This window comes from Gavialis gangeticus, unplaced genomic scaffold, assembly GCF_001723915.1.
Source record: "Gavialis gangeticus isolate Ggan-Ray unplaced genomic scaffold, GavGan_comp1, whole genome shotgun sequence".
NCBI classification, from domain to species: Eukaryota; Metazoa; Chordata; order Crocodylia; family Gavialidae; genus Gavialis; species Gavialis gangeticus.
Genome location: NW_017729002.1, coordinates 11,282,219 through 11,296,461, shown reverse-complemented (window position 1 = coordinate 11,296,461; position 14,243 = coordinate 11,282,219). Strand labels below are relative to the sequence as shown.

General features: G+C 38.1%; 1 protein-coding gene across 12 annotated transcripts in view; it reads left to right on the top strand.

Moving 5' to 3' along the window:
- Positions 1 to 14,243, top strand: part of RBFOX1 (RNA binding protein, fox-1 homolog 1) — a 2,526,522-nt gene that overhangs the window by 2,333,108 nt on the left and 179,171 nt on the right. For all 12 annotated transcript variants that reach the window (XM_019507488.1, XM_019507490.1, XM_019507494.1 and 9 more), the window contains 3 exons: positions 3,464 to 3,556; positions 5,223 to 5,283; positions 10,850 to 10,903. In XM_019507488.1, coding sequence (XP_019363033.1) covers positions 3,464 to 3,556; positions 5,223 to 5,283; positions 10,850 to 10,903 — 208 coding nt within the window. The remainder of the gene's footprint in view (positions 1 to 3,463; positions 3,557 to 5,222; positions 5,284 to 10,849; positions 10,904 to 14,243) is intronic.

The window sequence follows — 14,243 nt, the reverse complement described above, 5'->3', positions numbered from 1 at the left end:
CGAGCAGGTCCAGAGAGGTGATCCTCCCCCTTTATGCGACACTGGTCAGGCCGCAGTTGGAGTACTACATCCAGTTCTGGGTGCCGCACTTCAAGAGGGATGTGGACAGCATAGGGAGGGTCCAGAGGAGGGCCACTCGCATGATCAGGGGACAGCAGGGCAGGCCCTATGAGGAGAGACTACGGGACCCAAACCTGTTCAGCCTCCACAAGAGAAGGCTGAGGGGGGATCTTGTGGCCTGTTACAAACTGGTCAGGTGGGGTCAGAAGGCACTGGGGGAGTCATTGTTCCCCCGAGCACCGCCAGGAGTGACCAAGAACAATGGTCACAAGCTAGCAGAGGGTAGGTTTAGGTTAGACATCAGAAGGCGCTATTTCACGGTCAGGGCGGCTAGGGTCTGGAACCAACTTCCAAGGGAGGTGGTACAGGCTCCTACCCTGGGGTTTTTTAGGAAGAGGTTAGATGAACACCTTGCCGGGGTCATTTGACCCCAATACTCTTTCCTGCCATGGCATGGGGTCGGACTAGATGATCTTCTCAGGTCCCTTCTGACCCTAGAAACTATGAAACTATGAAACTTTATATGTACATATTATCTACATAATGTAACAACATAGATAAAAGTAGGAACAATCTCTGCTTTGTAATAAGATTCCCTGTATTTTTTTCAATAATCACTGTTTGGCCTGATACTCCAATTTTGAAGTCTATTTCTACTTAGTTAAAATGTCTTCACCCTTTCTGCCCCCCCCAATATAAATATAAAAGTGTCCTCCAAAGAGATATTAACAAAAAGGAGGTAAATGGCAGAACGTTTTAAAATAAAATAAATGATCGTTGTTCAGAAATGGTTAAAAAATAGGGACTCCTCTGGGTAGATATTGACCACAAAACGGAATGAATCAAGTGGAGAAAGAGAGGATGACTGAACCATGACAAAAAAACCCCACTGATATGATTGGTATAAGGTGCAAATCTACCCTACTGTCTGCCTGACTTCACACTACAATGGCTAGCTATCCCTCTAAGGCAGGGGTGGGCAAAATGCGGCCTGCCAGGCTATTCTGTCTGGCCCACGGGGGCCCTAAACAATTTAGAAAATTAATATTTATCTGCTCCTGGCTGCCTGCCATGCAGCCCTCGATGGCTTGCCAAAACTCAGTAAGCAGCCCTCCACCCAAACTAATTGCCCACCCCTGCTCTAAGGGTACATGAAAGGATTACATTTAGATCAACCTAACCAAGGTTGGATCCATTTAAATGCCCAGTTGTGCATGTGTTCATAGGGTTTAAATCATACAAATCAAGGAAGGGTTAACCTAGTTATGAAGGGTTCTACTGAACACCTGCACATATTCACAGCACAGTCCTGGGACTGAGAAAGCCTAGCCACTTGTCCCAACCCTTGGGGCAGTGCTGTTCCTAGCCCCACTAACCCTAACTGGGCTGTTTTTATTCTCCTCAGCTTGCCTCTGCAGACCCACCTTCAGCACATGCTTGCATGTGCCACTCCTGGCTTTGGTTTAGGTGGTTTAAAACACCCTAAGAAGTACTGATGTCATGGAGTCTGAATATTGCAAAATAAAGCTGTGTTTGTAACTGAACATTGCTCATCTGGATTAAAATAACAACGAAAACAAAGTAACTAGGAACATTTGTAATTTAGTTAATGGCTTTAGTTCAAACCCAGGCTATCTTGAGTTAGCTAATCTGGATTAAGAACATTTTTCTTTGGAAATAATGTTTTCCTATCCTCTCCCTTCCTTCCTCCCTCCCTCCCTCAATCCCTCCCACACACATGCATGCACAGAATGGGCACAGCTGTTTAGAGGACTGTACAGTTTTATCTCATATATATATATATATAGATATATATAGATCACAGTTATCCTTCAGAATCCCTTTTTCATTAACATGTGGAAAAGTTCTTTTAACATAGTGGTGAGGACCTGGCAAAAGGACAGAGATACATGGAACTATGATATTGTTTGTTCAAAGTGCTTGAGACAGAAAAGTGCTGTCCCCAGAATAATTATCAGAGTTCCTGGAAACTGTATAGAGCTAGGAGAGGTCTTCTGTTATGTACAGGAAAAGAATTTGGAATAGGATCTTGTCCTTTACAGAGAAGTCATGTGTAGTTTTCATATTATTATTATTATCCATATTACTGTTTTAAGCACTGTCCAGGACTGATACCTCTTCATTGGGATAGAACCTTCAATCCTTTAACATTATAATCTTCACTTACTGAGGAAATAGAAGCATGATATGAATTGTTTCAAAGGGTTGGTGTACATTTCTGTTATGATGTATTAATGTTTATTTTGTTTTTAAAATGCACATTATTCCTTAAGTTATATTAGAAAGAAAACCAGGGGTAACTTAAACATTTTGATGTTTGGAAATTTAAAATGCCTTTTATTCTTTTATAGCACTATTCAAGAACAACAAAAAAAATGTCTAGTAAGATTGGAAGTCTTTGGTTAATCTAGCATAATGGTGTTAAGTGCTTAGAATAGTCCATTATCTAAAATGCAGCCAAAGAGATATCCTGTTGTCCTTCTTTGGTTTTGAAGAATTAACAAATATTTTTAATTATAGTATCTCAAAGATACATAGCAATCATAAGCACTTCCCTGTCTCATTAATATGGGATGTGGAGAACTGACAATTGCATGTATTGTGTGTAAAAATAATATTAATATGAATTAATATGAATTAGTTAAATTTACTCAAAATGTTTGCATTTTTATTACTTTATCAAAATTTTCTTTTATTCACATCATGTGATTTTGTTTGATCTTTTTAAAACAAGAAAGTTTATGCTTAGTTAAAAAGGTACTTTTATTTTGTTGGTGGTTTTCTTTTCTTTTTTTTTCTTTTTTTTGTTTTCCTTTTCTTTTATGAAAAAATAAGTAAAGGCTGCACAGTTTGACAAAAGTTTAAATAACCCTAGTGTTGCATGGGAAAAATGTTTCTTACAATCACAAAAGCATGATTAAGTAGGCAATGTTTTAGAGTATATTGGCATTCAATGTTGAATTTTGTGCACATGTTTTTTATTTTGTTGAGAAAAATTGCATGTCATTAAAAAAGTGGTTCACTTTCTTTTCTCATTATTTCATTTTTTTTATATGTGAAGACACTGTAAATTTATTTTGATTTAATTTTCTTTTTGTTAGATTTATTTTCCTCTGTAGTGACATGTAGAAAGGTATTTTTGGTATCATTCTTTGAATTCTTCAGGCGGTACTATCTAACTTATGAAAAAGATTGTTCACATTTGTCGCTTATTTATTGCACATCTCAATAAAATTATAATTTCTCTAATTTGCATGTTACAGAAATGAAGCAAGAACAAGAAAATATTAAATTAAAGCGAGAAAACATAAGCAAACAAGTGGTCATTGACTGAAATAATAATGTGCATGTTGTTTTCCCCCCTTCTCCCTCCTGCATGCAGGGATTTGGTTTCGTAACTTTCGAAAATAGTGCTGATGCGGACAGGGCGAGGGAGAAATTACACGGCACCGTGGTAGAGGGCCGTAAAATCGAGGTGCATGTTCAAAATATTTTCCTTTTCATCTTTTTTATAAATGTCTGCTTCACTCTCATTTGTTGTTTCAGAAGCATCATTGGTGTCTTTTGTGTGCTCCCCTTCTCCCTTCCCATTGTTTATATATATATTTATATATAAAGAGAGATCTGGCCTTACTTGGGTTTTTTTTTAATTATTATTTCTTTTGTACTTTATTATTATTATTATTATATTATTATTATTATCATTATTATTGCTGAAAGGTGGATGACAGAAATGAGACCATATGAAAGCTTTAATACTTTGCAGTTATTATTTTGGATGTTTTGTAAATCAATGGGTGCAGTAGATTCCAAAAAACAATGAGCAAAAAATAAAATTGAAAACAAAATCAAACAGAAGGTCGTTTTTTGTTTTTGTTTTTTATTTTTGTTTTTGTTTTTTCGCTGCAGGGTTGATGTGGGATCCGCAGTGGCTTCCAAAAAAAAAACACCTCAGATTGGGAGACACTAGCATCCAAAAGATGTAAATGAAGAAGAAACAAAAGAAAACCAAATCCAACCTGGTCAAAAGCTTGATTGTTGAGTAGCCACCAAGCTACTTTACTTGGTTGGGCTGAACCCGTCCATCTTATCAGAAAACAAAACCAAATGTTTTTCATGCCACAGGATCCCCTTCAATACTGCCTCAAAATCGTATTTGTTAGAATAAAAAAAGAAAGAAAAAATACCAATTGAAAATGCTGTCGTCTTTTGAGTAAGATGTTGCATATTTTGCCTTTTCATTTTCCCCCTTCGACGGTAGCGCTTAGGGCCCTCACCAAACTCTCAGTAACCATGGTAACTGTATACATACCCATGCTGGCGATGGTGCTGAATGGTAAGTGGAGAAGTCCATCTGCCGTTTCACGTATTTAGCGCTGATATACCACGTGAATTTTTTTGACTTGTTGTATTAAGTTTTCTTGATGCTACATTTTTTTCTATATTGGTACGCCTGTAATTGAGTGTACGTTTTAAGCAAGCCTGGGAGGCACTGATTGGATTGAGGATATGACTTCGTGCACATCTTACTCAGATTGTTAACTCCATATTGTGTTAAATAATGCACCCTCTTTTTATCCTTTTGTTAGCTGTGATTTTAAAGCTTGAATGATTTTGTTAATTCTTGCAATGAAAAAGGCTCTTGTTCCAAGTGTTGAATGCTAGATGTTGCTTTTCCAATGGTACTTCTCTTCTAAAGGGTTATGTTGCACACTGCTAAAATTCGTTTGTCCCTTTTTTTGACATTTTCTTTGTTTCCTTGTACCTTGTCTCTCCCCCTCTACTCCACTGCATGTTCCTTCATATAAGTTTTTTTTTAATATTTATTGTTTCAGTGTTATCATGGAATACAAGCATGCTCTTAAATCTTAAATTATGCAGTACCTTTTAATTTGCTTTTAATGTCTCTTTATTAAAGTTTAAATGATATGATGTTGCTTTATTGAAATGATTTGTAAGTTAAAATGGTTATGAAAGTAAATGTAATTATAAATAGTCTGATTTTGTTATGCACCTACTGCCTTCTATAAATTAAATTGCATTTTATTTTTACATAACTAATAGCAGTAATAATGCATGCATTTAATAGCACCATGGGTTCTGTATATAACATTTGCTAATTCAGTGTTCTATGTGTGTAGGTAAATAACGCGACAGCACGTGTAATGACAAATAAAAAGACAGTCAACCCTTATACGAATGGTAAGTGCAGAGGTTTTTTACACTTCCCTTACTTTCTTTTACTGGCAAATACCGAAGTGCATGTAGGCAAGATTCTTTTTGCAAGCTACTGCCTATAAGCAGATTTCTTTATCAGTGTAGGACCTGCTGAAGTCTCCTTTCCAGGGACTAGACCCATGCATAGGAATTTCATTGCAGGTTTAAGGCCTGTGGTCCCATTTTTATAACTTGCTATGCATGGGTGAATTACTGCATCCAGACAGAACTCAGCTGAATTCCTCTTTAGGATGGAGGACTCCTTTTGATCACAGATTTCAGGATTGGGTCCTAAATGTGTATCTACAATAATTGAATATAAATTGATTCTACATGTATAGGATAATGTACCATGTTAGAACTGGTTTGCTAGCTTCTTGTTTTGTGTGGTGTTTGCATTGCAGTAAAAAAAAACAAACTAATGATAAGAGTCAGTTTGCATTGGATAATGGATGTAACTGGTAGTAAAAGCATTTCTTCCATCTAGCATGAGACACTTGCTACGGGGTGAATCTATATGAGATGCTTTACTGCATAGTAGACTAATTTACTGCACAGTAAAGCATCACCATCTACATGTGTGCAGCAGTTAGGGCTCAGTAGATTAATTTACTGCACAGCCGGATAGTCCCATCAGATACAAGGGGTATCTGGCCATGCAGTGAATTGCTGTGCTTAAACATCTAGACAGTGACATTGGGATTAGTTTACTCCCACTCAAATTGAGCCAATGTATATCCAGTTGCATTAATTGCACATGTAGACATACCCACTGTTATCAAACACACAGTTCAGTCCAAGGTTTTTGGTTAAGTTACAGTGAGTGGTTAAGTTAATGTTTTTTTGAAGATAAAGAGTAAACTAATTGTAGCATCGCAGTTATGCCTGCCATTTTTGCACAAGAAGCTAATTTCAGACATACCCAAAAGTTATAGCTATATTGTTAATTTTAACAAATTGATATACTATTGGAAAAATTGGGAAGCCTTTTGGGTAATCTCAGATTATTTTGGAAAAAATTTCATCCTCCCTTTTGGCAATGTTTAATTCATTGCCCACAAGGTCTTTTTCAGTGAATTAATTTTAAGAACTCTTGCAGCTCTCAAACAATTCCGAAACTGAAACAAATTGAACTTATCTATGGTAATGTTTTGTTCCATTTCACCTGGATACTGTAGCTACATGTGTTTGCTTTTCAGGTTAATGCTGTTTTTACCCTTATCTCAGTTAAAGTTGAACATTCATGATCTATAAAGGCAAGTTCCACAGCTGCCTGAATCATTTTTTCAGTGCTGAAATATAATTCACTTTGTTTTGCACAAAGTGCTCACTAGTGTGATTTTACTAAAAAGTGGGGTGAACAGAAGTGAGCTGCTTTATTTTTTAATGATTTTTGTCATACTTTTTCCTACCACAGTAAAAATTGAATATAATAACACATAATAACAGTTCTCAGCTTGACATAAAGTTATTGAACCTCATTATAATAATCAAGGGGGCGAAGAGAGAAGGGGAATTAGCATTTCCTCAAGCTCTCCCAGAAATGTTTCTTTCTTTAATATATTTATGTAAATATGTATTTCCAAATGATGCAATTAAGAAAAATCTCTTTCATTGCTGCTCATGTTTATATAGCATGTTGCCTGAGTCAGGCAGACATGTGTCTTGATAGGGTCATTCATATTGATTTCAATAGTAAAATGGATCATTTACACGTGAGCATTTTACTTTGTCTAATATGTTACAGTGATAGAAGGATAAAAGGTTTTTTATGAATGATGACATTCAGTTTTGCATTCATAACACTGCAAAAGCTCAGAAATGGAATTTTCTCTGGTAAATATCAAATACCAAGTCCAACCAGAGGGATGCTGCTGCTGTGATGGCATGCTCAGGATTGCAACAACTTTAACTTGAAGGTTATTTTATATCTTTGGGAAAACTTACTTCTGTGTCACACAATGGAGGTGTTATATTGCTTGTATATTGTCACTTTTATTATTAAAAATCATTAAAGTATGTTGCTAAAAAAAGTTCCCTCAAGGTGCCTTGTCTCCATGATTTTGAGTCATGTCCAAATAGGCTAGATCAAAATTATTGCTTCTTGTTTCATGTTTAAAAATCAACATTCAAATATTTAAGCCCACATGATATGTGGTACATGATGCATGGTACCACTTAGACATGTGGTACAAGATCAAAGTATTACGTATATGCTTTGAGCCCCTTTTGATACATTGAGCCCCTTTCAACAGCTAGCTGTGATAGAAAGCCACAGATAAGGGTTCATGTAATATGTTCCTATTATTTAAGACCTATGACCCCATATAGGGATCACATATAGATAACTGCCTCACTGTCAGAAAGCTAAATATGTTGGGCTATAACATTCATTATATTCATAGGAACAATAAGCAGATGTGATTTCCAAAGACATGCTTTAGCTTCTTCAATCAATATTCCCATTATCAATCACTCACAAGCTGTTTGGTGATATTTATTAATCATTTTCTTGTTTGTCAGTAGTGAACCAATGCTTTAGTATATTTTTAAAAAGCAGTTTACAGTGGATGGTGACATGTTTCAAATGAGATGTAAAAGTTAAAATAGAAATGTCATGTTATTAATATCCTTCCATATAAATGTTAATATTTGCAATAAGTTTCCAGTTCTAATAACCTGGGATAATCTGTTTACAAAATGAGTAATCTTTAGACCTTCTTAAAAAAAAAAATCAGGGCTAGATTTTTAGGTGTATCACTGGTGTGAATATCCAGGCACGCAGATTGCACTTTTAGAACTCACAATATGCTGTATTTTGCTTCATCCATTCATGTTGCTGGTTAGTTTTAGTAAGGCATATAATGAGTGCAATACTTGTAAAGTGAGGTAGAATAAACAGCATAGATAAATAGAATAAACCAGAGTTTTTAAAAGATATGGAAAATGCCAGCCTATTTCATGTAAGCTTGGAGATTTTGAATTTTTTTTTCCAAAAACTTTAGATTCCCAAAACAAATTGTCCATAACTGTCCAGTTGCTAGCATAGCTAGTCATGCAGGTTTGAGTGAAGAGATAAGTTGAGGATGGGAGTTGTTTGTTTTTTGGTTGTTTTTACCAGCCCTGTAACATTTGCTATATTTGTTAGGAAAAAAATGACTGTTTCTTTCATTGGGTATAGGTTATAGCCTCATTGGTCTAAGGACATTGGCAGACAAGGTTCTTTGGGTAAATCCAATATCTTTTATTAGACCAGCTCAAATAGTTGGAAAAAATCTTCTTTGCAAGCTTCCTCAGCCTAATGAAGGGTGTTTGTACCCAAAAGCTTGAAAAAAATTTTTTTTCCAACTATTTGAGTTGGTCTAATAAAAGATATTGGATTTACCCAAAGCAGTTTGTCTACTTTTTCATTGTAATTCAGGGACATGCACTAATTTGGAAAACAAGTATTTTGAATTAATCTTTAGATTTGTCCAGCCTGTCTCCCCCACATTTTAGTGCAAGATTGTTGAGGGCTATAGCTAATACTATGTTAGTTAATTCTTTGTTTTAAGATACATTTTATAGCTCAAGGCACTTGACCAAACCTTGTGGCTTAGGCAGTCTGCAAAAATGTATAAATGTTATTGGAGAATTTTGGAGCTGGGGCCCAAGCTGATTGAGAAATGCTCACTACAAAGTAAGAGAGGGACAGGCAAGGACACTATGAAGCTTACTTTCACGCTCCCTCGATCAATGGCTTCCCTCTCCTAAGAATAAAAAAACACCATTGCAGATAAGTGCAAGTAAGACAACTGTCCATGCCATTCTTCTTTCTTTCAGCCATGCTCCACATGTCAGGAATGAGAAAGTTTTCTAAGAGCCTCTGGTCCTTACCTGGGGTGATCCTTTCCTGGTTTCCTATGCCAAATGTACAGCCAGAATCCACTGGCCTTAGAACTGGAAATAATTCTTTTACATTATTTTGTCCATCTTCCTGCCACAGCAGGTTTACTCCCTTCAGTGTACAATTCTTTCCTACAGTGTACTTAACCTGTATTTCTTTGGCTGAACATATGGGTTTTTTTTTCTGAGTTCTAGCTTTTAGAGTGTCAACATGAGGGGGAGATTAGTGTTGTGACAGTAAGACAAATGCGCAAAATTACACCCACTGCAGAGAATTTGCCTCCTCCAACTGCTAATCTGGGGTTCCTTGGCAGTTTCTCACTCTGATACATCAGCTTCTATCACACTTGATTAACCCACACAGTTATGGGCCAGCACATACTTCATTGACAAGACAAAGTAAAGTTTAATTGCTGTTATTTTCATGATGAATGAAGTCTTTTCTGTATTAGCTTCAAAAAGTTTGATGATACAGCCATCAGAATGGGGGTGGGAAGGAAATGAAATATGAGAGTGACTTTCAGCTGTGAGCATCGATCTGCATCTCCCAAGATCTTTTTTTTCTTCTGGACAAATTGAGGAGCCATTAGTGTAACTTAAAATCTGAGAAGTATCTGTCAGCTTCCATGACAGCAGAAGCTGATGGATCGAAATTCAGTCAAATCACTCATCTCTTGCACTATGCTGGTCCATGATCTTTAAGGAGCAAATGAGTTTTAAATATGTTAAGGTAAGACAGAGAGTTAGACTTTAGTACAAGTTTTTAATGGACAAAACATTTAGAGAATTCCACTAATTAAAGAGAAAAAGAAAACAGAAAATGCCAGCCCCTAACCAGCAATAATTTGGCAGTCTTGTGGCGATTTACTCCTGAAAGAATGAGTGTAAAACTACCAATATAAAAGAGAAAGAGTTAGCTATCTGAAGTTAGGTATAAGGCAGGGTAGAGATACACCTTATACAGAACATTTACAGAATTCTGTAAATTGAATCAGAGATAAATAAGCTTGAGTTGAAAGAATAAAATACTAGATACACACACATTTGTTTAGCTTCTAGCATCCAAGTCATCTCTTATTACACATGGAATTATTTTTGCGGCGCTAGGTTCAATTAGTTGTCAATGAACACCTCTTGACCTAGGATAAAATGGGAATGTGCAGATGAACCTTTCATGAGTTAGACAATTTTTTTCATAATTCTCAGCCTTTGCATAGGCAAAGTTTGTAATAGGTGTGTTGTGTGATATTCAGATTGAAGGGCAGTGAGAAAGCTGTATACGGACACTTCTCATGGCATCTGACTAGAATGCAGTGTTTGCTAGCCAGAGTTTAAGTTTATCAATCAGTATTTTATGAGCATCAGCAGGTGCAAAATTTAATTTATTTTTCAATTAAAAAAAAATCTTTAGAATCATTATTCTTATTTCATGGTTAAATTGCCAGAATATTATTCATATAAAGACAGACAGTTTCATCATTTCTTCACTGGTATGGCTACTGTCATTAAATGTATATCTCCATATCAAATACCCATTAAACATGGTTGTCCTGAAATAATTGCTTTATATATGCTCTTATTTCCTATATATAAATGTGACCTTTATATCTATTTATATCTAACTGTAATAGTAACTCAATCCTGTTTTTTTGTATGTTTGCTTCAGGCTGGAAATTAAATCCAGTTGTTGGTGCCGTTTATAGTCCAGAATTCTATGCAGGTAAAAATATCCCTTTACTTGTTGATTTTATCTTGTGTTTTTTATTGTGGAAAGTTTGTCAAGTGTTTAGAGTATAAGCTTGTTTCAAATTGCTTGCCCATCGCTAGGAAGTTCATAATATAGACTTTCCCCAAATAACTGGTACATACCCCTAGAGCAGTGTTTTCTAACTAGTGTGCTGCAGCACGCTGGTGTGCAGTCAGGCACGTCCAGGTGTGCTGCAGCATTTTGGGCTGGATCCACACCCCCTGCCTAGCTTTAGCCCCATCCCCTGCTGCCTGCTGCTGCAGACACAGATGGACAAAGAGCATGGGTCCAGCCAGGCAGGGGTGTGGCTTCAGCCCAAATGCTGTCCAGCTGGCCGTGTGCCACCCCTCCCCATCGGCATCCAGCTGGCTGTGCACCACCCCCTGGTCAGTGTCCAGCTGGCTGCACATTACTCCCCCCACCTCTGCTCCACGTCCAGTGTGCCATGGTGCTTTTTATTTAGGTAAGTGTGCCGTGGGGCAAAAAGGGTTGGGAAATGCTGCCCTAGAGTGCATTCTGACCAATGTTATACAATAGGTAATATAAAGCAATGTGAAATGTGCGGCAAGATTTACATTTTATAGCTTATTTTTTTTAGTATATCAGCATGTATACTTTTGCCCCAAGGAGTACTTTTGACTAGTGAAACAGAAAAATATAATTCTGAACATTTTTTTTTACTTTTAAATATTTATATTTTAATTTTTGTCAACATTTTGTTTATATTTTTTTTTTGTATACAACTTTAAACCTATTTGGGAAGATGCAAAAACCATGCTATAACTCCAGGTTATTCATAAATTATTTGCTATTTAGGATTAGAATAGTTAAAGTGAAACAGGCTTCTTTGTTCATTCAGTCTAAGCCATTTCCAGGGCAGTATAATATACCAGCAATTAAAGATATATCACATACTGCATATACTGAATTGATACTTCACTGGCACTGGTTTTATTAAGTAAACTTTTCCAACCATAGCTATTAATACTACAGCATGTCATACATCATGAATTATTCTTTAGAATTGTTATTGCTGAATACAGACATATACAATTCTGAGATGCATGTGACTTTAAAAAGAAATTTAAACTTTTAAATACTAATCTGTATATATTGTATCTGGTTTATCTGTTGAAACTATACTGCAGCTGTTGATACCTGGGCTAAAATCTCATAGGTGTCCGTGGCCTCTGCCAGACCTGAAAGTAAATGTGCAATGAGATCTGATGTGGGATCCCCAAAATTGTGCTTCTTGCCAGGTCACACATGCATCAGATACCATTGCACCATTTTGCCAGTTCAGGGGGAGCCCCAGCTCAGGCTCCCTTTGCACTGGCAAGCAGCAAGCTTGGCTTCCACCCCATGCTCTCCTATGGCTGGGAACCCCATCAGTTGATCAGAGCTCTCAGTGCGGGGGAGAGGTACCATGTTCTTCCCCAGCTGGGAGCCTCTTCAGCTGATCAAAGGTCTTAGCCAGGGGGACACATCAGAACTGGGGGAATGCACCTTCAGCTGAGGGGCTACCAGCCATGCGAATGCAAGAGAAGTACAATCAGCTGAGGAGTACTTCCAGCCTCTGGAGCACATGGGAGTCTTGAAAGGCTCCCATGTGCTCCATATGCTGGGCACTGCTTCAATTGAAGGTATGATAAGAACTAGACACAAAGTTATTACACATATTTTTGTTGCCAAATGTTACACATAATTTGTGTTATGACTTTGTGGATTATTCCTCATTTTATTATATCATTAATTGAATAAAAGTGTGGTCAGGTCACTATTTAAGATGTGATAAAAGGTAACATCTGTCAGGGGCCAACCGAACTATATTTTAATTTATTTAAATATAGAACTAGGCCTATAATCAGTATCCTTTAGAAACAGTATACACTTCAGTTTGGCCTGACCTGAATGCATCTGAGGTCAGTTCAAATATCTCAGTTGACTTCACTGGATTTTTAATCTGGTTGTTGGAGAATAGATGGCAGCTATTTTGGAGGGTGTACCTTATGAAAGCAAATATTTTGATTGCAAAAGGCAAACAACTATTCTGTTTTTAAGTTTCTAGTTAAGACTCAAATCATATACCATATTTGCTCAGATAGAAGATAATCCTGACTATAAGAAGAAACCCCAATACTTAGATTCTATATATGGAAAAGTTAGAAATTTTTTTAGTGTTCCCTCGCTTTATGTGGGTTCTCTGTATGCAGATTTGCTCTTATATGATGACCCTTTTTACAGCCAAATTTCATTATATGCGAGGTAAGTCTGTAGGGGAAGGGGCAGGAAGAGGGGCATGGTGCAGCCCAGTGGCTGCAGGTAGGTGGCATCGGCTGCTCCTGAGAGCAAAGTGGAGGGAACTATCAGTGGATGTGGGGTGGAGCTCTTGCTGCTACATGCACCCTAGAAGGGCTGCGGGCTGTGGGGGCTGTTCTGGGTTCTTCCGGGGGGGGATCTCCACAGCCCAGCCCCACGCCAGGAAGAGCCTGGTGCTACCACCAGCCCCAGCCCACAGTGGCAGCCTGCCTTCATCCCATGGACAGATCTGGAGGCACACGCTCCCCAGGAAGAGCCTGGCATGACTCCCCAGCCCATAGCCTTCCCAGTGCATGTAGCAGCAAGAACCTTGACCCCCTTTCCCGTGCCCTGAACCCACTGACAGTTCCCTCTGCTTTGCTCCCTGCTGCAGTCCTGGGAGTGACCAGTGCCACCTGCCTGCAGCTGCTGGGCTGCACTGAGCCCCCCTCCCCCAGTCCCTTCTCTAGCCCCAGCCCTATTCCCTCCCTTACTGCCATGGGAACATATCCTTACTTGTTACCTTATAAACTGGGTTCCCTTTATGCAAATTCAAGTTATGTGCAGTTTGCCAAGAACACATGTACTGCATAAAGTGAGGGAAACCTGTATAGAATCTAATTATTGGAGGTTTCCCTTGAATTTGTCCCCCTCTCATTGCTACCTCAGGGAAAATAAGTCTAGGGTTTCAGGTAGCCCCTTCCCCCTCTCCTTATTGTTAGACCCTGATGTCCCTGAGCACATGGAAATGAGAAGTAATTTTGAAAACATTAGCCTTGAAATTAAACTCAGCTGTAGCACTTTGCATATAGAACACATACAGTTTGCATATAGAACACATACACTGCAGGAGCTGGTGAGCCTGGGTATTGGGAGGGTGGTTCTTAAAGGGCTGGAGCTGGAGCTGGAGTGGGTGGGGCAGCCGGGACAGCGGAGGGGGGGGGTCAGGAGGATCATGAGAGAGCCCTCCACACAGCGTGGGGCAGTGGAGAACAGCGGGGATTGCTCCCCCACC